Here is a 26,098-nt window from a genome sequence, read left to right as displayed (position 1 = left end):
GATGGGTATGATGATGTTCCTTGTGCCTTGAAGAAATGGTTGGGGGACCTCCATCAACTGACCACACTCACCGTTGTCAAGGGTCCGCCAATTGATAAGTATGCAATGGCCATTCCAGATCTCCTCCACCTTCACTTGGACCCATGGCCCTCACGTTTGGGATCAAAACACTTCCCAAAGCTCAGGAGCCTTAAACTTCGGCATACAAATTTAAAAGAGGAAGACCAATTGCAGAATCTAAGACAGTTGGAGATTCTGGATGCCTCCATTGGACCCACACCGGACCTCACCGAGCTTATCCAAGCCCTCTCAAACAACAGAATCAGGTCACCACCTCCCCTCGCCACAGAGACCCGCTGGACTGAAACTGTGTTTACTGTGTTCCACTTCACATTATAAAAGAAAAAAATTGACCACCCCCCAAAAATAGAAAACAATACTTACCTGATATTCATTGTTCAGTACTGTATTTACAAAATACATTCTATTCTATTCTACCAAATGTTACTGTCAACAATATCAATTACAATGTGTGACTTTTAATTCCAGATGTCATTTCTATCAGAATAGGAGCCCTACTTGTCGAATAGTGGACCTCATCTAGTCTAAACATACCACAAACAATTCTGCCTGGCAACATGTGACAGGTTCCCAAACGTATTCAGGTCAAAAAACATCTGATAAGACCTCTAAGTAGCTTCATCTGACAAAGATTTCTTGTCCATTGTAATTTGTGATTTTGTCCTCAAGTGGATGATAACCACAGTGAGCAGAGTGAAGGCCATGATCAGAAAGTAATTTGAATACTTAATATACTTTGATTGTGCTGATGTCTAAATAATGAAATAACAGTGAAGGTGGACCACTCTGCTCTTTGCTATGTGGAGCCCCTGGAACCACCTCAACAACGCCCTGGATGGAATTCCTCAGACTACCAACCAGTGATTTCAAAAGAGTGTGAAGCAACCGTAGAGTTTCCAACTTCCCCATTTTGAGTCCTCTGAGATGAGATGGGGCTTTTGTTTTTTGCTCCTATCCACAGAGCATCAGGAAGTGAAACCCTACACCACGGCATGGTAGAATACCGTAAATGACACACAGCACCACGGGGTGAACGCTCTGAGCAGTCTTCTTTTCTCTGGCAGACCTGCGCTCAGTCGTTCTTCAGACGAGTGTGTCCAGCTACAAAGGTAAGAAGAGGATTCAACTTGTACTTCACTTATTCAAGCATTAAGTACTTAAAAGTATTTCCACTTTAGGGGAATACTCTCATACTTCACTCCACACCAGAGCAAATATACTGTTTATGTACCTGTATATTTACTTAAACTGATTCATAAAAAAAAAATCATCCCTGTTTACATTTCAACTCAGCTGAATTAAAGAAGTGGCAACTGCACTAAGCTATCTTATAGGCTATAGAAGTTAACTCATCAAAGATTAAATAGAATTAAAATAGTGGACGATACTAAAATAATGTTTCATGCTGTTTTAACAGACATGGCCATATATAACCTACTAAAACTGAAAGCTCTTCACTGGCTCGAACAGGATTTTTTCTTATGAGAGTAAAAGTATATTTTAACAAACCAATCCAGTCTGAGAGTTTTGTGAGCTATCATGACAAATATAGAGAATATATAAATCCAAAACCTGAACTATTTTTCAGAAGCAGTTGGACTTCCTCTTCCATTCCCAGGAAACATGCTAGCAGTACAGCTCTTTTTTTCTCTCCTTTTTGGTGTGTGTTTTGTTGTTGCTCTCAGTAGAAATCACGACATTTTATTTCACATCAGACAGGATCTGATGGAACAGACGGGCAGGATCTGATGGAAGTCTCATTTAGGGCAAAACATTGGATGTTATTAGAAATGGGGGGTTGGGAACTGACTCATTTCCATTATCAAGTGAAGGTTCAACAGGAAGATCTGGTGTCACATGACCACCCGTCCACATCCTGCCTCAACCACTTACCAGATCTGAGTGGATACATCATCACACCTAAAACACAGAGACATCTCTCCCACACTCACAACTACAGTAGTGAACATCAACTGCAATGGGCCTTTTTCACAGCAGTCATTTTGCATCTAAAAGTCAGGGTAAACACGCAGGTGCAAGCAAAACATTAATGAGGGCCCCAGCACTGGAACACCTAAATGGATTGGAAGTTAAAAACCCTTATTAATGTTTTGATTGCACCTGTGTTTACCCTCACTTTTAGACACAAACTGGCTGCTGTGAAACAGGTCCATCATTTTAAGTACAATTTTGAGGTACTGTACTGACATTTAACTCAAGTATTTTGTTACCACTTTACATTGGTACAATAAATCACGGTTAGTTAGTGGTTTAATGGTTAACTACTTAAAAGCATTAACTAATCTTTCATTAACAACCTTGACTGTAAGCTTGCTCTAACCTTAACCTCAGTTGATTGTTTATTGTTTAAAAGGATCCCCATTAGTCTTAACTTTAGTGGAGACTACTCTTCCTGGGGTCCACATCAACATACAATCATACAATCATCCACAAATAACAATTAGTCGCTGTACAAGAGAAGTTGATAGCAGGTCAGTATACATAATACTCAAATAGCAGATCAGTTAATCAATTAATCAAAAAGGTGAGGTCATAAACAAGAAGTTGACAGCAGGTCAGTATACATAACACTCAAATAGCAGATTAGTTAATCAAATTAATCCAAAACGTGAGGTCATAAACAAAATTAGTCACACAAATAGCAGGTCTGTTAATCAAGGAAGGTTATGTCGGACCTAATCTGAGTTCTTGACTCAAGACAGATTCTATTAGCTTATTTTTAAAAGTGAACTTATTAGAGAGCACAGTGAGATATGGGGGGAGACAATTCCAAAGTGCCACAGCTCTGTACATGACCGCTTTCCTAAGGGCATTGGTTCTAGGTAAAGGCAAGGTAAAACGACTGCCCAAAGCTTGTCTGGTGCTATAGCCATGTCTATCGTGTGTAGGTAGAAGCTGTGAAAACAAAAAACCTGGTTTACGTGAAATGTGAATGTTCCTTAAAAACCTTATAAGGCTGCATGCCAGTCTGTCATCCACCCTCATCCATGACAGCCTGGCATGCATTCCTTCAACACTGCTTAGAATTGAACAGCGGAGAGCAAGCCGCGCAGCTCTGTTCTGAGCCAGCTGTAATTGAACAAGTTCTTGTTTTGACGCACTGGACCAAACTGTTGCACAGTAGTCAAGATGTGATAAGACTAGGGATTGAATTAATAATTGAACAGTATTCTCATTTAGCAGGTAAGTACTTCTTCTGATGTTGGATATATTACGACTCATTTTAGATACTACATTATGAATGTGAGTGGACCAAGATAGTGTTTTATCCACAGTCGCACCCAACAGTTTTGCCTCCCTTACTCAGTGACTTTATGCCTGCCTCAACCCAAACACAATACCATTTTTTTCCCAGTGATGTCATCAGTGACATCATTATTGACGAAAATCATCTTATGACATCACTGATGATGTCATAGGCATTGTGACATCATCAGTGACATGGATGTCATCAGTGATGCGAAGTGAGCAAGGCCACGCAGCGGCCGAGCTGCGTGTGCGTGTGCGTGTAGATATCGGCCCCTTATTATATATTGTTTCAAAATTTCAGGCGACCCCACTTGGGGCCGCGAATAGGACACACCCCTTTATATTGGATTTTAGTGCTTTAGAGTCACTGCATCACATTACATGGAAGCTACTGAAATAAGTAAATAGAAAAAAGGAGCTTCTTGATGCTTATAGAAGGATTTAATAAAGAAGTAATGTACAGTTATACTTATTCAGTTAATACAAAGTACATCTTCAAACTAGGACAAGGGCACAAGGGTCCTAGTTTGAAGATGTACTTTGTATTAACTGAATAAGTATAACTGTACATTACTTCTTTATTAAATCCTTCTATAAGCATCAAGAAGCTCCTTTTTTCTATTTACTGTTTATATTGGCCTGCTGAGCCTTCTTGCCACCACTTTCTTGACTTTTCCAGCTACTGAAATAAAACATGAATTTCCAATTAAAAAAGATATATATAAAAAAATAGAAGGAGCACTAAAATCGACACATATTAGAGATATGTTAGGTCAACAGGTACAGAGAATATAACAGCTTTTATGTTACATTATGTGGAAGGTTAAAACGTTCAAGTTTTCAAGGATTTGACTAATTCCATGACTTTTCCAGGCCTGGAATAGTCTTGTTTTCCAGGCCTGGAAAAGTCATGGAATTAGTAAAATCCTATGACATGTGGGGAAGTGGGAACCCCGTACTACTAATATGTGGTCTGTTTCAGTCAAAGTGGATTGACTCCGCCTCTCTCTCTCTCTCTCTCCTGCAGCATGTCGGACACAGAGAACCTCCTGGCCTCTGAAGAGACACAGGATGAGCCCGGCTCCTTCCCGAACGCACCGCCGCCCTACGCCCCTCCCCCCTACGCCCCAACACTCTACGCCCCTCCCCCCTACTCTGATGCCCCGCCCATGTACCCCGAACCCAAAACCCACACAATTATCTGTACCACCCAAACTGCCGCGGGATACGAGTCTTTCAGCGATATAATGCCGGGATTCTCACCAGAGGCGTCACCACTTCTAGACTCGTCTTCTTTTGACAACAAGACGGTGCGAATGGCGTTCGTTAGAAAGGTGTGTATCAGCAGTTTGTATCAGCAGTTAGGCCTATCTGTATTCGGGGAAAAAGGGAAAATGAGTGAACAAATTCCGAACACGACTTTTGTGTTGTTTTTTTATCCCCTCTGTCCCTTCCTCTCTCCCTGCTCACTGCTCAGGTGTTCAGCATAGTGACGCTGCAGCTGCTGTTCACCTTCAGTGTGGTGTGTGTGTTCACCTTCTCCAGCGTGGTGAAGGCGGCCGTGCAGAGCAACCTGTGGCTCTACCTCAGCTCCTACATGGTCTTTGTGGTGGTGGCCATCAGCCTCAGCTGCTGCAGGACCTTCAGCAGGCGGCACCCCTGGAACATCGTGGGCCTGGTGGGTCACAAACACCTACAGCAGCAGAGCACATCCAAACACTCTGATGCGGCAAACATGACCACAACAGGGCTTCACCAAAATGTTGTTTTAATGACGCATAGGCCTACTGATATTTTTTTGCTGCGACCAGCAGCAGCTCTATAAGTCGGTTGGTCGGTTGATCCACAAAACGTTTCTCACCATTTAGCGCAGTGGTTTGTCAAAGTGGGGTCCAGGCATCCCCTGGGGTCCTTGAGGGGGTTCCAGGGGGTCCCCAGCAAAAAGGGGAATCATTTATTTTCACTATATATAATTCCATCCATAAGTAACACAATGACAGTGATTGTTTTTGGCCATGGGCTTCATGCACTTTCTGTAATAAAACATCTAAAAGCAAACATCTTATCAGATGGGGGACCCTGGGACAAAATCTTATCAAATGGTCCGTGGTCTAATTAGTTTGTGTTAGTTTAGGCGTCCTTGACATGAAAAAGGATAACCACTGATTTTGCGGGCACAATTTTGGAGGTCAAGTGTGTGTGTGTGTGTGTGTGTGTATGTGTGTGTGAAGCTGTGTGTGAAGCTGTGTGTTTGTGTTCATGCCAATTGGCTAAAACGGCGGCAGTGGGGGGGATTTCAAAACGCAGGATGACAGGGGCAGAGGGCTGAAATTTGGCTTGGAGGTCAAGTGTATGTGTGTGTGTGTGTGTGTGTGTGTGTGTGTGTGTGTGTGTATTCTTGTTCATGCCAAATGGCTGAAAGGGGGCGGTGGGGAGGGGCACATTTTGAAATGCAGGGTGGAAGAGGGAGAGTTAACCTGAAACAATGCAGAAACAGTTGTTCCAGTTGATCTTCCAGAGTTTTGACCCAGTTATTTGTGCGTACAGGCTGTGGTCACCATCAGTCTGTCGTACATGGTGGGAACCGCCGCATCTTTCCACAACACCACTGCTGTTGTCATCACTATGGCAGCCACACTCGTCATCACCATGGTCATCATCGCCTTCTCAGCACAGGTCAGACACACAAGGTTGCCTTTCCAAACGCTATCTGTCCCCGTCTTGGGCGGGGGCGGGTGGGGGGGTACATTAGGCTATGTATATAAGGTGCTATATAAATAAAGCATTTTATCAAACAAGGACTAAGTTACATTTTGAAAACGCTACAATGAAGAATTTGCCTAAATTAAAAGCCATAAATCAGTTTCAAACAAGAGAGGTCACTTGTAGGAAATTGCAGATTTTTCTTTTTGTTTGTTTGTGTCTTTTGTAAATAAAATCCATATCTGATGCAGCATGAAACACCATGCAAGATCAGGAAAATGAGGCTATAGATAATGTCCTCCCCCCGTATAAAACAAGTATATTTTGGACAAGTAAGACAACTTCAACATGCATTTTTTTCTACGTCCTTTGCAGAAACATGCAGAATTTAAGTAGTTGCAAAATAAATCCTGCCTCAGATATTGAGATTGTGTGGAATCAAATGTTTATCTATTACTTTTATCATTAATCTTTTACACTGATTTGAAAACGAACACTTTGTAAAAAAAAGATTTGGATCATTCTGGGCCCTTTTCACTGCAAAGCTGTATTTGGTCAGCACAGAGAATTCACCCAGGTCTTTGTCTGTTGCCTGCAGACTCGTTATGATTTCACCGTGTGGTCTGGCGTTCTGCTGATTCTGCTGGTGGACCTGATTATTTTCGGGATCTTCTGCACCTTCTACTCCTCCCACATGATGCATATCGTCTATGGATGTCTGGGAGCTCTGCTCTACTCACTGGTAAGGGAGAAAAATAACAATAAAACTGTCTGAAGGGCTATACAAATATAAACATCTGTGGCTCTGGTTAGCTCAACTGGTAGTGACTGATACCATTTAGATGCACTCATGGTACTGTGGTGTGCTTTGGATAAGAGCGTCCCCCCAACAGTTATTACATGTTATAACATGTAATAATATGTAAAAACGGAATAAAATAATTATGGTAAAATGGTAAATGGCCTGCATTTATATAGCGCTTTTATCCAAAGCGCTTTACAATCAGTAGGTAGTCTACATTCACCCATTCATACACCGATGGCGGCAGGCTACTTTACAATCAGTAGGTAGTCTACATTCACCCATTCATACACCGATGGCGGCAGGCTACCACGCAGGGTGCCTACACACCATCGGGAGCAATTTGGGGTTCAGTATCTTGCCCAAGGACACTTCGACAAGCAGACTGGAGGAGGCGGGAATCGAACCACCGACCTCTTTGATCCAAAGCGATTAGTGGACAACCCGCTCTACCCCTGAGCTACAGGCGCCCCCTAATTATTATTCTTTCTTCAAAAAACAACATCCAAGGATGTATGGGCGTGCTCAGATGAAGGGCGATTAGGCCGAAACATTAGCACATTTTGTTTGATGGCCAAAATAAATAGTTGAAATTGAGGCACTGTGCCTGTCCTTTTTCAAGTTGGTGAGTGCTACCCATACGTACATCCTTGACGTTGATGTTTAGCACCACAGTAACAGTTTCATTGTGGGAAAGCACGTCCAACTCCTCCACTTCAGCGTTATTCTTCCTGTTTTCAGACCAGCTCTGTGTTTTGCGAGTTCCCATGTTACCAGAGCTGTAGACTGCTGTCAAAACATCAAGGAGGTTTAGAGTGAGGTTAGCTGTGGCCTCGACAAGCACTTTCACTTCTGCCATGTAACATCCGGAGCAACTCACTGCAGCAGTAAAACAAGTTGAATCTTGTTACAAGTAACCAATACTAAGTGCAGAGGCGTAACTACCATATTTGCAGGTAATGCTCACGGCCCCTCCTCTTTATCTCACCACTATCATATCATAAAAATCTCCAGACTGACGACATACATGCAGTCACGTTTTCACAGTAAGCCTTGTAAGTAGCCTATATATTACTCAATGAGCTAATGTCTGCTCCATGGTGTCACATACATCATTCATTCACCAAATAAATAATATAATACATACAACATAACATCGTTTCACATAGTATTTTACATTATACTGTCAAGGTGCTGTCGTGGAATTTCCAGGTTGCCGGCGATGCTGGGGAAGATGGTAAATTAGGAGTCCACAAACATAGTAGGCTACTTTAATTCAGAAATAATGTCATAAAAAACAGAAGAATGATCTGAGTTGAATATCAGTTTATGGTTGGTTATCTTCTGGAATTTTGTGCCAGTAGCATTTCTCAAGCTGTGGTGTGAGAAGTGACCTTGACTGTTTCAATCTGAAGGATTTCTGTGCTCTCCTATCTCACTGCTTCCTAACATACAGTATCATTTTACTGTCTCCAGTGATCCCAGCTGTGCTCAGACTTGTCCTGAGTACATTGACCCTTAATAACCCTATCCTGTCTATCTTTGAAAAATGTATTCTATTAAGAGGATATAAAATGTACAGAAAGTGCGTTGTCACCGAATATGTATATCTGTTGTTCTGCTGCTCAGACACCAGATTTTGTAGCGTGGCTGTCTGTTGTGCATTGTGATGGGCAGGCCCACTTTACCATCTTGCCTTGGGGCCCAGCGTTGTTGACTCGTTACGCCACTGACTAAGTGTGAGTGCAAGGGTCAAACAATGGATGGAATACATTTGCATTTTAGGCGTTCAGCCGACTCTCGTATGCAAAGCAACGTTCAACTGAAACAGATTAAACCTCAAATCTAACTTTATTCACCACCAACCACACATTCCTGTATTAAAGTAATTGTCCACAACATTTTCATATAAATGTCTGTTTGATATGACATAATAGTGACTCAGCCTATATAGCCAGTTCATGAAAGTTTTTACATCTGCTGTTCTGAGCACCTGGGGTGTGTTCAATCTTAAAAGGGTGTGCAGCGTTTTGCACCTGGGGTTGTCTGTCGTTTGGCGAGTGTGTCAGAGGTGTTACACAATCAGCAGCAGCAGCGTGTATAGACCAAATCAGCGGGATGTTTACATTTACTTCTGGGTACCCCTGAGGTCCACACATTATAATGGCGGTGGACGGCACAAACTGACGTGTTGAAGACAAAAACAGACAAAGAAGACAAAAATGGTTCGTCCGTGTTGTGTTGTTGTTTAATATCATTCATAACAACACTTTCACTAACGTTAGTGGAGACCAGACTAGCTAATTTACCTGTTGGACCAGACTAGAGTAGACTTGAAGCTAAATTAAATTGACGTGGCGTCAGTAGCTCTGTCTGTACCAGGCTCTTTCTCGCCGAGAAGAGCCTGGTGACGCGAGGTTACTCTGTCTGTAACGTTAACGACTCTGCAAAAAAACAGCGAGTTTGACAGACAAACAAACGTTATTAGCTAGCTAACACTACATAAAACAAACACAGAAGAAAGGCTAGATACGTCGGACAAGCATGTTTACCAACCGTTTAACCATTTAAATTGAAAGTAGTCGGCCGAAAACGAGAGGGTTTGACAGCATTTATTTGACAACACGCACATTTAAACCTGCCGCCTTCCCCAAGTGGTACCCGGAAGTAAATTTGTTTACATGGTGACGTCACGGTGATTTGGTCTATACAAACCCAACAGTTAGGTGCAACGCTTCCATAACACAACAGGGTGTTCAACGCACCACCATTTCCGTAGAAAAAACGTTTTGCTACACGTTGTCGGTGATGAACTCAGCCCTGCCTGTCAGTAGGGAAAATCCTCTGCCACACAGGAAGTGATGCGTTTTACATTTCCGGCAGCAACAGCAGTTGGTTTGGAATATATGGAAGAAGAACTGGGTAGTTAGAATGAGAAGCGAGAGCCAACATGGCTTAGTCTTACGTCAGCATGCTTCCACCTACAGGAACTAAAACTGCATCAACAGAAAGTCAAACTGTTTGATTGACAGGTGATCTCTAGGGAGTGCAGTGCAGAAACACAGCAGGAATGAGGTTGAGCAACAAAGATGGAGACAAAATAAAGACTCTCTCTAATATAAATGTCTCTCTGTCAGTTTCTGGTGATCGACTGTCAGCTGCTGATGGGGACGATGAGCTACCGGCTGAATCCAGAGGAATATGTCAACGCTGCCCTCATCATCTACCTGGATGTCGTCCTCATCTTCCTCTACCTCTTGGGGAGGAGGTGAACATAGGAACACCACACACACACACAGTGCACCCACAATGAAAATGTCCTTTATTTTGTATATAGTTTTATCCTGTTTTCACCGACATACAAGGAATGAATGAATGGTTATCAACAGAACCTTGTTTTTTTCTGTTTCAATTAAAAAACATTTTAAATCAACAAAATGTTTTGCTGAATTTCTCTCTCTCTCTTTTTTTGAGTATTGGATGTTAACCCCCACAAGGTTTTTGACCTGTCAACTTGTAAAACACATACAAAATCACAAATCAATTTCAATATTAAGACACATTTGTTGTGAAATTTAGACTGTAATATAAATGCAAGTCGTGTCCAAAAAGTCTGTGGAAGTTCACAACATGACGTCATAAGTTGAACACTGAAAAATCCATAAGCTCCATAAGGCCTTTGTGTTGAATACATACTCAAATTGAAAAGAAAAACACTGTTGTCGCTGCAACAACCACCAGTTACTGTACAATACAGCCTCAATCGATATAAACACATGCTCACAAATGAGCACGGGCAGAAAGTAGTGCAAAATGTTCAAGATTTTCCTCATATCAAATCGCTTCATATTCCCTCTTCACCCTTACCACAGGCTTCAACAACAGTACAGTCAACCTGCAACCTTTAACTATATACAGTCTCATTCTACTAACCCAGAAGCATTCAGAAATATCCGACAGGTGTCAGGAGGCCGGATTACCAGAGAAAATCCCAACTACCTACTGCTGGAAAAAACAATTATGACATTCTTTTTCTTACTTTAACTGAACATTCACGTGCTCATTTATGTGTTTCATAGTGAGTTTCATTATAACCCTTGGGTCTTTCAAACAAGCTGGAAACGCCAGTGTATAATTTCAAAAACAGTGAGAAAATTAGTATTCTTCATTTCTGAAAAAGAGATATATATATACAGTATATATACAGTATATATATATATACAGTATATATATATATATACTGTATATATATATATATATACTGTGTGTGTATATATATATATATATATGTATATATATATATATATCCCCAGATACCAGTTATTGGTCTGAACAGCTGCAAGTTTAACCTTTCAATTACGCCCCCCAAGAAACCAACAGATATACAGCATCTAACTGTACATGAAGAATGACTAATATATCAACCCTGCTTTGTGGAAAGAAATCCTCCTCTGAAGTCTGCTCTGTCCCGTCCGCGCAATACGCCTCTCTATTGTGTTCCAGGCCTCACCACAGTGAAGAAGAGTAGTTGAACTGAACCCGCAGCAGGTACCTCATGCGGGTCTGGGCCGGGTTGTAGACGATGAACTCATTGTAGAGGAGGGAGTAACCGCCGTCCTTACCCACACCCGTCTTCACACCGGGTCCCATCGGCACCGTCATGCCATCGCTGAGAGAGAGGGAGAGAGAGAGAGAGAGAGGTTAGGGTGGGCCAAATGAGAACAGAGCAAGAAATGAAAAACTGTACCAGTCACACTAAATCACACTGGATCAGATGTGGATCTGGATTGGTTTGTAAGTGGGCCGCCAAATCAACATTACGATATCTTTGGGGGTGGAGGGGTGGAATTAAAAAATATGATTATGTATGAGAACAAATTTCTCCATAGTGAAAGATACCAGTATTTAATTTGTAATCAATTATGCGTTAATTAGCCTATTGCAGACAGCCCCTCACTTTAGTTTCAGATTCCTGCGTGGTGCTGATGGACAGCTCCTTTATCATTAAAATAAAAAGTGCTCTGAGAACACATTCTTTGGCCTCTGTATTGTTTACGGCCGGATGTGGGCCACACATTTTTGTCAGAAAAGGTCGGGGAACCGCTGCATTAGAGTACGAGTCACTACAGAGCAAACTGAATTCAGAACTTGCCACTCTGACTTTGGGGGAAGTGGCTCTACTCCATATGCCACCTTTTGGGAATAAAACACTGACATTTCGACAGGTTGGTAGAAAATGGCCACCGACAAATAGGTTTGTAAAAGAGTGGTGCCACTACTAATTATGTACTTTTTCTAACAAATCAGGTTACAGAGAATGGCAGACAATTATGGTAGAAACGAAAGTCCGTGCAAAACTTTGTGACAATGAAGACATATTTGGAAACCTTAATTACACCCTGGCTGTGTAACAACACCTGCATGAAGTCAGTCCAGTGAGAGACCTACAGAATGAGCGAGACCTACAGAATGACAGACCTACAGAGTGAGAGAGACCTACAGAGTGACAGACCTACAGAGTGAGAGAGACCTACAGAGTGACAGACCTACAGAGTGACATACCTACAGAGTGAGAGAGACCTACAGAGTGAGAGAGACCTACAGAGTGAGAGAGACCTACAGAGTGACAGACCTACAGAGTGAGAGACCTACAGAGTGACAGACCTACAGAGTGAGAGACCTACAGAGTGACAGAGACCTACAGAGTGAGAGAGACCTACAGAGTGAGAGAGACCTACAGAGTGAGAGAGACCTACAGAGTGACAGACCTACAGAGTGAGAGAGACCTACAGAGTGACAGACCTACAGAGTGAGAGACCTACAGAGTGACAGACCTACAGAGTGAGAGACCTACAGAGTGACAGAGACCTACAGAGTGAGAGAGACCTACAGAGTGAGAGAGACCTACAGAGTGAGAGAGACCTACAGAGTGACAGACCTACAGAGTGAGAGACCTACAGAGTGACAGAGACCTACAGAGTGAGAGAGACCTACAGAGTGAGAGAGACCTACAGAGTGAGAGAGACCTACAGAGTGACAGACCTACAGAGTGAGAGACCTACAGAGTGACAGACCTACAGAGTGAGAGACCTACAGAGTGACAGAGACCTACAGAGTGACAGAGACCTACAGAGTGAGAGAGACCTACAGAGTGAGAGAGACCTACAGAGTGAGAGACCTACAGAGTGACAGAGACCTACAGAGTGAGAGAGACCTACAGAGTGAGAGAGACCTACAGAGTGACAGAGTTGTCGGGATGGGGTCCCGTCTGGCCCAGGCCCTTGGTGCTGTGTTTTGCGGCAGGCAGCTTTTGGGCTTCGTAGTTGGCATCCAGCAGCTCGTTACTGTCTCCCAGAGCCACCTGCAACCAGACACACACACCAGCATGGAGACTCAAGCAGTGCTGCATCACACCTGGCCCCCTCCTAAACAGCTGCTCACCAAGAAACACTGTTTATATCAGCCTCCTTAGTGGTTATTTACAGAACAGTCAGGAAGGGTCACATGTCACACTAGACAATAACATTTGATGTGAAATATACTGTATGTATATTGACTGCTGGTGTATACGAGTCTGGCCTAAGTCTTCTGTCAGAAAGACCGCAGCAATAGATCCTTTTCACGGGGGCCATTTTGTGTCGAAAAGGCAGGGTAAACCCAAGTGCAAGCAAAACACTAATGAGGGTTTCCACTTCCGTGATTGGAATTTGGAATTGGAAACCCTCATTAGTGTGTTGCTTGCACCTGTTTACCCTGCCTTTTCGACACAAAATGGCCCCCGTGAAAAGGGTCTGTCCAAGAGTTCAGTTAACAATCTTTAATAATGTCCCACAGGAGTGAAGATGTGTACATCAAATTGAATATCCAGTATGAATAAACAGTCAATCATCCATTGTCTGCTGCTCTTTTGCATGTGGAAGGCAGGAAGAGGTGGAGTCAGAAAATTAAGGAGAAGCCAGACTAAATGGTAGGGGGGAATTGATACAGCATAGTATCGCGATATTTTGTGGCCAATATATCGTATCGCATCGAATGCCAAGTATCGTGATATTTTATTATACAAAATGTCAAGTGCATGCAACATTTATGACAGGCTTTTATGACAGTGTTGGTCAGTCTGTGCTTGACAATCCTTGACAAAGCTTCTTTTGGGGGACATAATTTGCAGTTGATAAAAGGTAATAAATCACAATATATTGTAATATCGCAATTAGGGTTGGCACCATGGACGATGGCATCGACCATCGTCGATGGGCCAACCCCCATCGACCTCTGACCCTTCTACATCGGACCATCGTGATTATCTGTTCGAATAAACTTTTTGCAGATTTAATAATAAAAAAGGCTATCTCCACTCAACCGCGACACACTGGGGACGCACGGGCGGCATTAAACAAGCGGCAAAGCGTACCTTATCCCCAGTTCAGAGAAGCAGTAAAGCGGAGAGGAAGAGAAGATAAGCAGAAGTCGGTTGTGTTGTGAAAATGTTAAGAACGAAGAAACTTCACGTTCTTTCCTGTTTTCAACCCAATGTGAGTAATGTTACAAGTCTTCAACTGTGAATTCAACTCGCCTGTTTCCAGGAACTCTCTCCATTACATACTGTGTACAGGCTGCCTGCTGCTGTGTTTCTATCTCTCCTTAACGTAACCCAATGTTAGGTTCAAAACTGAGCCCACACAAATCTAACGTTAGCCACCAGTAATTCTGCCCCTTTTCTGCCAGCTAGTTAAATTAAACACACACACGTTGTTGGTCATTATCTGTAACGTTAACATTTGATTGATTTACACCTTTCAATATTGCTGGTAGTGATAGCCTACTGTTTGAATCGCCTGGCTCTGTGCTGTAGTAGTAGCCTATCCAAGTCCGCTGGTCTCTCATGACATGTAGAGCTCAGCTGTCCTGTTGTAAACATGAACGTACATTGCAGTGGCGCAGCCAAACGGCACCACATGGACATAAAAATCATTAATTAACCCCATGCCCCGTCAACGACGATGCCATCGTCCATCGCGATGTTTCACTGTGGAACCATGGTGATGGTTATTTAGGTGACATCGCACAACCCTAATCGCAATACTCAATATATCCCAATACTAGCATATCGCAATACTATCGTATCCGTATCGTGACTTAAGTATTGTGATAATATCGTATCGTGGGGTATCTGGCGATTCCCACCCCTAAATGGGATATCATGCAGCGACAGCCTCAAGGGGCGTTCCTGAAGGCCACGTGGTCGTGAAAATATCCGTGTGTTGGAATGATCAGATGAGATGAAGGTGAAAAGTGAGAATGTTTTGTGCGTGCCCTCTCTTCTCGTGCACTGCTTCGCTTAACCAGCTGACCAGCCAATCAGAGTGACTTCTCTCACCGACGGCACGACTACAGCCAACAGTGTGGGACACACCACAAACACTGGGGCCACAGACGCTCACCGACGGCCCAGACATTGCCGACGCACAAAAATTAGCTTGGTGTGTCAGGGGCTTTTAGACTTGGGCCCTGCTGGCCACCATACCTTCTCTCTGACCATGGGAGGCTCTGTATCAAACAGGCTGTTGATAGTATATACACAAAATAGCATTGAAAACAGATAGTACGTTTCTAGGAAAAATGTATAATAATTATTTTTGTCTATTTGTACTATCATGTGTCGGCAGACACTTTGACATACTAAATTGTCCAAACGTCAAAACCGTTGCCACTAAGGCAGATTTCTGTGCAGTTACTGTGCTTGACAAGTGAAATGATTGTGTATGTTTGAAACCCTCACCCACCTCGCTCAGCAGCAGCAGCCCAACGTTGTTGCGCTGGTTGGCAAAGCAGTAGTTGGCACTCTTTGACGACATGTCAGCAAAGTAGATTCCTTTACCAAACTAGACCAAAATAAAGAAAAGAAAAGAGAGAAAAAATTACGTCAATATATTTCTTTCCATCACATTCATGTGAATTATCACTTTAAATAATTAATACTTAATATTAAATGCATCACTCGAAAGTCGATTCTATAATAAATATGTTCATATTTGGCAGGCAAATCAAAACATTTCCGTGCCGTGCACAGGAGTCACTTTTTTTCAAGAGCAACATTTTCATTCCCCCAACAACAACAAATGAGTGATTGAGTACCACAAAGAAATGAATGAATGAATGAAACATTTATTGTCCCTCAGAGAATTTGCTTTGCAGTTTGCACAATTTAATTTAATGAATGATAAAGAAAAAAAGAAAAGAAAAGACTGTCCCTCCATCCTACCATGTAGCCAGTGACGGGGGCTTCAGGAGGGGCCACTCTGAGCCCCTGGCTGAGGATGCCAACATAGTTCGACAGGCGGGAACCGTGCCACAGCAGAGTCCTGACACACACACACACACACACACACACACACACACACACACACACACACACACACACACACACACACACACACACACACACACACACACACACACACACACACACACACACACACACACAATCATCATTGTCAACACCATCATTTCATTGACACCTCATCACAATCGCCACAGTTTTAGAGGCAAGATTTCATCCGAGACGACCTAAAACAATAACGTTATTGAACAAAGGGCTGAGGTAAAGCGTCAATGAACAAACACTAACTCCACTTCTGCTATTACCTGTTGTGCATCTGAGAGAGGAAGTTGCTGGTCTCCCCCTCCCTGTCCACGGAGAAGATGTCCAGCACGCTCATGGTGTAGTCGCTGTGGGTCGGGGCATGAGTGGACCGGAGATACTTCTCTATCACCTGCACACAGACGGGAGGAGACATCACTTTAGATACACAAGCTGTCTGCAGCACCTTAGAGCAACTTTCATTTCAACCATTACATTTTGCGGTGTACTCACTCCCCCTGAAGGTGTTGCTGTCAATTAAATGGCGTATGGGAATGGAACTATAAATAAAGCTAGCCACAGTACGTAAACATCTAGCTCATGAAAATATTACGCAACATCATGTCTTGTGTTTGTGGCTGACTGCATTGCATTCTGGCATACTGAGGCAGCTGCGGATGGAGAAACTTGTCGCTCTCCTCTTCTACGATGGATTTCTCCCTGTATGTTGTTGAACGTCGGTGCAAAATAGCGGCTCTTTGATTGAGGCACTGAGACGGAAACGTTCCATTTACATTTTCAATCGCTGAAGCATTTTCTGCTATCAAACTCCACGGTAGCTGCCCTGGAAATATCTTGACGTTACATCTGGCCAGTTATCCCCAGGAATATGAAAAACATGTATATCACACAGCAATAAAATGAGGTATATCGCCGATTCGCCAATAGTTCCTTTAAGTTCTTTTTTAATTTAGATACTTCAAATTTAGACATGTTAAAGGAGTTTCATAACCTGCTGAATCACTAATTACAGGATACAGCAGACTGGATTACTGCCTAGGACAATTTAACTGGCCTAGTTGTTGATTTGGTACTATTAGACAATAGACAGGTCAAGAGCAAATTGAGTTTCTTACAGTTTGATTGACTTGAGGACATTCGCCCTGGATTGCACAAATGACTGTTGGTTGGTTTATACATGTATCCTCTGATCGTGTGGAATGTATTAACAGCGGAACAGACCAACTTTGGGTACCATTCAACAGTTAAGAGTAGCATTGGACATTCTGGGCCAGAATATTTGACTGGTACTCTAAGGCCTACGGGGTGGCCCTTCAGTCGGAGGCAGAACTCGCCATCTTCGGCTGCTCAGAGTCCTCTCTGAACTTTCCTACAGCTGTGCAACAATCTCTGACACTGGGGACAACTGTTGCCAAAAAACAAATTCTGAAGGAATGGAAATCTCCCTCTCCACCCTCTTTCCAATTGTGGTTGACGGACATGACCTCTGTTATACGCATGGAGAGACTTAGGTTCCTGAGAACCAATGCACTTAGAAAGTCTGTGACTATCTGGGACCCGTTTTGGGTCACGAGTGACTCGCCCGGCTGGCTTCCCATAGACCCCTTGAGTGAGATCCCAAGTATATCGTTTACAAGAACATAAGAACCTTAGGTGGCTGGCGGCACCACTTTGTAATGTTGATTATATATTTTTTGTTTTGTTTTTCCTTTCTTTGCCCTGTGTCTGAGCCTGTTTGTCTGTTTTGTCTTGTTTGTGTTCTATACAAATTTAAAATATGAAAATAAAATATATATATAAAAAAAAAGGAGTACGGTAGCATTGGACACTGGCCTTGTACTCGTGGCCGCTGGACTCCAGAGGCTGCAGCTGGCAGTGGAGTGAGTGGTACTGTCTGTCCAGTGGATGCTCGTCGCTGAATTCACTGGAGCGGGACATCTTCACTGCTATCTCGATGTCGCACAGCGCCTGAAGGAGGAGGGGGAAAAACATACAGTACATACCTTGGGGAAGATGTTGCTTTACAAGCGAATGACTTAGAGGAAATAGGTAGGTCACTTAACGCTACCAGAAGAAGGTTAAATTAATAGTAATAACTCTTAACGCCTCAAACACACCAAATCCGGAAGCACCGCGAAGCGTAAAGTCACGCTGGAGCAGAGGCCTGGCCGTTCACACCAGACGTGCTTTGCTCTGCTCCTCTACACTTTCACTTTGGTTCTCTCCCTTTCTCTCTCATTTCTCTCTGTGCTCGTCTCTCTCGCTGTCTGTTTAGACATATCCATTGTAAAAGTGTAGACACACCACTGACAAATATGTAAGCTGGGCAGCCAATCAATCAGGGCGTTTTATTTTGACAAGTTACTGGGATGCTCTCTATGCCGTTCTTGTGACTGACTTCCTGCCCGGCATGACACATTTGCGCAAAAAATAGACCAGACGCCAAAGCTGACAATGGTCTGAGCGGTTTAATCTGTTAACATGGGAAAGGAAACTGGCTGTGCTTCCAGGCGCTTCCACGTCTGGTGTGTTTGTGCTGTAAGTGATTCCTACTAAGTTAAAAGACGCAGAGCTCCTCTACCTCCAACAGAGCAATTTTTTGCTTCAGCTCGTCTTCTGTGCGGATGAGTGGGGGAGTTTTCAACCTGGAAGATTAGATCATATATAGGTTAAGAATACTTACTTACAAATGAAACACTTTGAACGCCAGTCATACTAAACATCTACTCCCTACATCACATATGAAATTTCACGGCTGCTCATATTCAAAGCGTCTAGAGTGGACACTTCTAATGGTAATGTGTTGCCCCTGCGGGAAGAGAAGCCCCAGCCTCATCAGATTGAGTGGATCCTCTAACTGCTGCTATATTCCGTACCCAAAGTCATGTGGGATGCGTGTGTAGAACTGGTTGCACGCTTCCAGCAGGTCACGGCTGCTGCTGCTGCTGCTCTTCTTTTTCAGACACTCTTCGATCTTCTTCAGCGCCGCGTACCCCGCACGGATCTGCTCTGAGGTCAGCTTGCCTACAGGTAGAGGGAGACATACCTCATTTAGAGGCAATGAATCATCAGTCAGAAAACACAACAATATAAGGTTTGACAAATATATAGACCACTGGTTTGTCTCCAGCAGGATCTTACATACTGGGGCAGCACAATGATGATCCCGATTATCTTTGCCGGATATTGGGAACACGATTATGAATTATAATCATTAGTCTTCCATGTTGTTCCAAGTTGTTTTATAGCATCTTTTGCATCTTATTTCAACTTATTATACATGATCAACTGTGCAAACCTATCATATATTAATAATTGGTTCATCAGGGATGTAACAAGGAAGTAACGTGTACTTTTTTCAAGTCCCCCCCCCCCCCGGACAAACAACCAATAGAGACACTGCAAAACGCGTCATCATTCAGAAGCCACGCCCAAGACGGGGGAAAACAGAAAGCCCCCCTCCAATCCTGGTGTTCTCCTATGTCACGTGCATGGTTGCGTGTTGCACAAAAAGATTGTATATACGGAAGATGAAGACTCCAACTTACTTCTTGACAGCTAGATCCACATTTTTCTTCTCGCCAATTCTCAATGGCTTCCTTGTTTTGCTCAGGAGTACAAAAAAAACTTTAACTGGCGTTTTTTTACATTTGTTGTCTGCGCAGCCCACCACACAACAGCTTTTAGCTATGTTTAATTCAAGGAAAATGACGCTGGTGTGTGGAAATGAACTGAGCTTTTCCCCCGTGATGGGTGTGGCCTATTTCATGCAGTGTCTCTATAGGAGACTAATGGTTGTCCTACATTCTTCATGTTCCTCAATCTGCTATAACATGCCTGTTTACTGTAACTGACCGAGAGGAGCTTTGCGGATGTCAAATTTCATCTCCAGCACACACTCCTCCATGGCCTTCAGGTCACAGATGAGCTCCAGGAGCGACTGGAGCTTCACGTCCAGCTTGGAGGTCCTCTTCTTGGGCAGAGCGTCCACCTCAGTCTGGCTCTCCTCCTGGAACAGTGAGAGATACATCTACTTTACCTACTGATAAGAGAGACAACCAATGTCAATATTATAGCTGCTGCGCAGCAATGGGTCGTGGCCCGGGCAAGTCTCAAGTCTTTTAGCTATAGTCCAATTCACGTTTCAAGTCTTTAGTCACAAGTCCAAGTCAAGTCTCAAGTCTCTTATGGATGAGCTTTCTATCATCTGCTGCATGCAATCCAGTCTGCTTCGAACACTGCAGTTCATGACAGGGCTGGGGCAGAAGGCAGAGCTGATGTTATGGAGAGGAAGGCTGAGCGATTTATAGATGACATCATCAGTGATGTCACAAAACTGATGACATCACTGATGACATCATCAGTGATCAGTGGAGATTCAAGCTTTATTTAGCAAGAATTTGCATTAGCTGTTTAAAGTACCATTTACAGTAAAACATTTTGATGCACTGTGGGCTCAATTTTTGATCTATCAAATATCTGTTTGATAGTTTTGTGGAGGACAGTCGAACGATGCAGATGCTGGAGTTTGGTGTCGTTTGAAGAAAAAATGTGGGAGTAGGGTTTAATTAGTTTTGCAGTTTTTGCAGTTTTGCGGTCTTTAGACTTCATAATTGGCCATAGGTTGCAGGGTACAAAAGTTTCTCCTCATTTGGGCACACATTTCGGTGAAAGTGCCAAAGCCGTAGCCCATATGCCTGATTAGTGATTTGTTATGAATTTTCAAAGTTTGAAACTTTAGACGGTCGCTGTAGCGCCACCATCAGGACTATTGGCGTCAAATTCACGTCAACTTAGTTTGGCATGGGACTGGACCTTTGTGCAAAGTTTGGTTTATATTCATGCATGGGAAGTCTGACTTCCTGGGAGAAGAAGAATTACAGTTTTTGCAGTTTTGCGGTCTTTAGACTTCATAATTGGCCATAGGTTGCAGCGTACAAAAGTTTCTCCTCATTTGGGCACACATTTCGGTGAAAGTGCCAAAGCCGTAGCCCATATGCCTGATTTGTTATGAATTTTCAAAGTTTGAAACTTTAGACGGTCGCTGTAGCGCCACCATCAGGACTATAGGCGCCAAATTCACGTCAACTTAGTTTGGCATGGGACTGGACCTTTGTGCAAAGTTTGGTTTATATTCATGCATGGGAAGTCTGACTTCCTGGGGAGAAGAAGAAGAAGAAGAATACAGGCAAATACAAGAAGTGGCCCTGCCGCTTCGCTGGCCCGGCCACTAATAAACAGAGGGGAGTGAGCGAACAGGATGGATGAACTACGGGTACTACCACAGAAGCCGTTTTGAGTATTTTGCCAGGTGTTTGTCTGTCTGTCTGTCTGTCTGTCTGTCTGTGCAGATTTGGTTAGCGCAATAGCATCAAAACCGTGCAAGTTGCAGTCACAAAACTTGACAGGTTTCCAGTTGACTGGTGTGATCCCATTGCAAGGTGATCATAGTCTCTCCGTTATCTCTCTACCTGCAATACAGACAGTCATGGAATTCGAGAATAAAACATATTCTCAGGTTTTTGTCTGAGACAAAATCTCGTCAAATTGAGGGAGCTCTAATGCGGATTAGATTAGGGTCCTTGATATGACAAAGGTTGAGCGGTTAGCAAGAGCAGTTAGCAACACTGTCCAGTATCCATGGACATGAATCTTGCCTTGACATCGGCGCTGTAGTCCATGAACACCAGGTCATATTTTCCAGCCACTTTCTCAAAGCTCGCCCGGTGTTCCCACTCGTTCTTCGTCTTGTCGAGGAACCTGTGGCAAAAAATAAACAAACCCCGTTTCAGAATTTCACAAAACCCACTTCCATGTGACACACACACACACACACACACTCAAAACTAATTTTCCAATGGCGCAATCTCACTTTTTCTTGAAGAAGTCTTTGGCTTTCAGGAGGTCGCCGCCGCAGGCTGTCAGACTGTTCTGTCCCACTTTACCCACTGCACAAACAAAGGACAGACCGCCATTATGAAAACGCCAAGCGGCAATTAACTCACCACAGCGGCAACTCAACTGAAGCGTTTCATCAGTCAGTTTGGCTTTTAGAGTGGAAAAGAACCTTCACATAGCAGCATTCTGGTGACAAGCCACAGCTAGAATTGTCCAGTATTTGGCAGGTGTTCATTTCCCATGCCAACTAAAATAATATTAAATATCAATCAAATATAGAACACCATCATCAGCACAAAACCCACCTCTGCCCCATCTCATCCACACACTGTAGGCCTTGGAATTGTCATCTTGCAGAAGCTGAATCAGGTAGTATTTATTGTTGTTAAACTGGAGATTTGTCTGTAAAAAACAAACAGAGGAAGTGATGAGTGCAGGACTGGATGTGAACTCAACTGAAACTATAGTTATGATGAAACCGCCTTCACTTCATTTCTTTTTAGATTGGCTAGATTAGGCCTGCATTATTAGTCATTGATAATTACATGTCACAATTGTAATTTTCTCAATGAATAATTAAATAAATAAAATAATATTAATAAACAATATTGAAACACTGCATTTCATTTTGAATGTCCACTGTAGGTGAAAATAGTCGAGATGTTAATATAAAAACACAGTAAAAAATGTGTTCATACATACAATGTATAATAATCATGATGATAACAGTATCGACTAAATTAATGAGGACTGACTTATGAATAATTTACTTGTGGCAATGAGTGACAGAAAATGATCCTCAACCCTGTTTTACTGGATATCAAATGATTTGGCAGATGCAGTTGAGAAAGCTTGTTGAATATTAAATATAATATTTTACCTGGTTTAGCATCACGTCGTAAACGTCATTTCCTTCACTGTAAACATGGGCCTAGGAGGAAGAGAGATGACCAATAATGTGAATGAATCTGAGGTAACTGCGCCTGCTCTACCTCCTGTCTGGCGTAATACAAAAAAGAACTACAACTTCACAGAACAATTATGAAGGACATTCATAGGGATACAAAATACTATTATACTGTATGTATGCCTAATGCCTATTTGTAAATAATCTACTAGCTAGCAATCAGATTACACTTTCTTTGTTATGACTATATAACTTCTCATAAAATCAATATCTACAGCAACCGGAAAAAAACAACATAAAAAACAAACTAATGTACAGTATATATTTGGTTTGTTCTCTCATATTAGTAATTGTACTAATGTAGATTTGCACTTTCTATATTGTCATTCAGTATGTATTGATAGAAAATGAGATTGAGATTTTTCTTTTTCAAGATGTACTCACAGCATGAATCAGTTTTACCCGCCTGAATTACCTACTCTAACTTGCACGTGTAAACTGTTTTGGATAGGGGCATCATCTGCATGCCTAAAATGTAGATTGAATTCAATAAGTATGGAACCAGTTTGCGACCAGAAATGAAACAGTAAGACCGTGACTGATGCATCATAAACGATGACATGGCCAAAACACTGTATAGCAGCTCAGAGAAAGGGAACTGGAACTGGAGCGATGCTCTAGTCTACAAAGCTCTTCAGCCAGATGTGAAAGCCCAGAGAACAGCGTGTGAATCGGCCGTACCTTGCCAACTTTGGCTTTGCACTCGGAGTCCACCGGAGCTTTTCCCTTCATCACCACCGTCTTCACAACCTCTGTGCAACAGCCAGAGATCAGCCACAAAACATATGAATGAAGTCAGCGGGACAACTGACATGACCACATGCTGTCCATCGCTATACTGATTAGATGCAACATGAACAACCAACAGTAAAGACTATGTTGAGGTAGAGCTGGGCAATATTGACATTATATCGATATCATGATATGAGTATATATCGCCTTGATATCGATCTTGCCTGGATAAGGTAATATGGTATAAGTGTTGTCTTTTCCTGGTTTTAAAGGCTGCATTACAGTAAAGCGACGTCATTTTACAAACTTACCAAACTGTTTTAGCTGTCATCGCAACATCGAGTAATAATAATATTAAGTATTTGGTCAAAAATATCGTGATATTTGATTTTGTCCATATCACCCACGCCTACGTTATAGTGCATTTCGTGTATCATTCGTTGCTCCATAGACTTCAGTTTCTAACACTGTGAGAGAATATTATAAGACAGAAGAGCTTGAACAAAACATACTGCATGATTCTCTCTCTCTTAGTGTTTGCATACAGTTGTCAAAAACAACAACAACAACAACAACAACAGGGCAAGTCATGTAAAAGAGATGTAAATGAGACACACGTACCATGACTACCATGGCCCTCCATTTCCTCTTTGGGTGTGGCTTTAGTTTTCTTCTGACTCTTGCCCTGCCCTCTCTGCCTCTTAGCAGCAGGCTGCTCCTCTTTCTCCTGCTTTTCCTCTTTAACTTGTACCGGACTCCCATCTTGAGCAGTTAAGACGCTCCCTCCATTCAAACTTTCTGCACGGGGAAAGAGTAAAGAGGAAACATTTGAGATACTTTCAAGAATTTGGACATTTCAAACTTACAAAATTGTCTTCATTATTCAAACTGAAAAAACAACAACATAGAGAGCATTTTGCAGGTAACAAGAACAGGGATCTAAAAAAATGCAAGTGAAAAATCAAAGGGAGTTCCCCCCCATTAAAATAATGCTATTGTAGAAAATGACAGAAAGATGTAGCCTAACATTGTCTTGCCATGTCAATATTTATTCACTTCTTTGCCACACACACACACCTGGCTTTACAGTGTGACAGCGTATCTTCCTCTTGTACTTGGTAACAGGGTTGATCTGGACCTTCTTCTTCAGGTCGACCTGGTAGGCGGCTCCAGAGCCCAGAGTGAGGCTGAGGGAGGTTTTCCCTGAGGAGACGGCTGCGTCCAGGAGGCTGCAGGCTTCCGGAGGGTACGCCTCCCACTGGCCCTCATCTCCCTGCCACTGCCACACTGATGACAAAGAGCGGAACATCACATCCATGGTCTGCCATCACGACAGCGTTGCTCTACTCTGGCTTACTTATGACCATATGAACAGAAAGCATCCTTTCATTATCCCCATCTGAACATCATAACATAATGTAAATCCACTTCACAATCTATTCACAATCCCCAGAAGATTGAGCATTAGTTAAATTTCACAAACATTTAATAAGGGAGGTATGCAGCATTATGTATAAGGATGACTGTTTTTCTTATAGGTTAGGTCTCACTCTACCTTACTTAGAAAAACATATATGCTAATAGAATTATCATAATACTGTTACCAAGTCATATCTAACAATAACTCATCTTAGATGGGATTCCATAGGACAGTATCCCTTTCTTGAATCTTAATAAATGTGCAGCATGAAAGGCCTGCTGGGTTGTGTGAGGAGGGGAGAAAGGACAAACAGACAAAACATGCTCCTGTGCAGTCTAGTACCCCTCACATGGAACATACACAGGATTTGATCTGAATCCAAACACACTTGATACTGTTGTGTGAGGGGCTTGACAGAGGAGCTGGCATGGATACATTTTTATTATGTGACAGTGTAAACAAACAGAACTGTCGAAATGAAAACACACGTGTATTCCAGTAAGTTAATGTGTTTTGTTTGATGTACTTTGCAACGAACTGATGCTGCCTGTCAACGTTGGACCAGACAAAAGATAATGTCCTCCTGTACAGAGCGAGAGAGTCCACAAGTAATGGTGAAGCTAGCTAAACTATCAAGCTAGCCTTCCCGCGACAAACAAGCACCAACCTGTTTGTGACTGGACATCTTCTCCACTCTCTGCTGCACTTTGAGTCTGACTCCTCGACCCTCTTGTTCGCTTCATGGTTTAGGAAAATAAGACAACACTGTGGTGAAGGGGCAAGTGAGGAAGAGGGCGCGAAAGTACCCTCGCCGCTGGTGGTGTTACTAGTAAAGATCGTTTA

The 26,098-nt window shown here is 42.7% G+C and overlaps 2 protein-coding genes across 2 annotated transcripts; one reads left to right on the top strand and one right to left on the bottom strand.

Moving 5' to 3' along the window:
• Nucleotides 1–1,113: 1,113 nt before the first annotated feature.
• LOC310792147 (protein lifeguard 1) lies at nt 1,114–10,285 on the top strand. Its single transcript, XM_083653866.1, has 6 exons — nt 1,114–1,190; nt 4,379–4,685; nt 4,829–5,029; nt 5,899–6,027; nt 6,653–6,796; nt 9,994–10,285. The coding sequence occupies exons 2-6, from the start codon at nt 4,380–4,382 to the stop codon at nt 10,126–10,128; spliced, it is 915 nt and encodes a 304-aa protein (XP_083509992.1). The 5' UTR covers nt 1,114–1,190; nt 4,379; the 3' UTR covers nt 10,129–10,285.
• parp2 (poly (ADP-ribose) polymerase 2) lies at nt 10,162–26,058 on the bottom strand. The gene is made up of 17 exons (XM_083653863.1): nt 25,923–26,058; nt 24,913–25,122; nt 24,457–24,633; nt 23,785–23,855; nt 23,017–23,067; nt 22,442–22,538; nt 22,111–22,186; nt 21,896–21,998; nt 20,094–20,247; nt 19,115–19,262; nt 18,820–18,883; nt 18,072–18,206; nt 16,502–16,629; nt 16,119–16,218; nt 15,640–15,738; nt 13,093–13,217; nt 10,162–11,525 (listed from the first exon to the last, which is right to left on the bottom strand). Exons 1-17 carry the CDS (start codon nt 25,996–25,998, stop codon nt 11,363–11,365), a joined length of 1,977 nt encoding a protein of 658 aa, XP_083509989.1. The 5' UTR covers nt 25,999–26,058; the 3' UTR covers nt 10,162–11,362.
• Between the last annotated feature and the right edge of the window lie 40 nt (nt 26,059–26,098).

Source organism: Poromitra crassiceps (genome assembly GCF_964638095.1).
Source record: "Poromitra crassiceps genome assembly, chromosome: 17".
In the NCBI taxonomy this organism is placed as follows: domain Eukaryota; kingdom Metazoa; phylum Chordata; class Actinopteri; order Beryciformes; family Melamphaidae; genus Poromitra; species Poromitra crassiceps.
This window is presented reverse-complemented; position numbering and strand designations above follow the sequence as displayed.

Coding starts and splice junctions, on each gene's coding strand:
- LOC310792147 (XM_083653866.1), top strand. CDS start 4,380: ATGTCGGACACAGAGAACCTCCTGGCCTCTGAAGAGACACAGGATGAG. Junction 4,686..4,828: donor GAATGGCGTTCGTTAGAAAG/GTGTGTATCAGC, acceptor CTCACTGCTCAG/GTGTTCAGCATAGTGACGCT. Junction 5,030..5,898: donor CCTGGAACATCGTGGGCCTG/GTGGGTCACAAA, acceptor TTGTGCGTACAG/GCTGTGGTCACCATCAGTCT.
- parp2 (XM_083653863.1), bottom strand. CDS start 25,998: ATGAAGCGAACAAGAGGGTCGAGGAGTCAGACTCAAAGTGCAGCAGAG. Junction 18,884..19,114: donor CGCATCCCACATGACTTTGG/GTACGGAATATA, acceptor CTAATCTTCCAG/GTTGAAAACTCCCCCACTCA. Junction 15,739..16,118: donor CCCCCGTCACTGGCTACATG/GTAGGATGGAGG, acceptor ATTTTGGTCTAG/TTTGGTAAAGGAATCTACTT.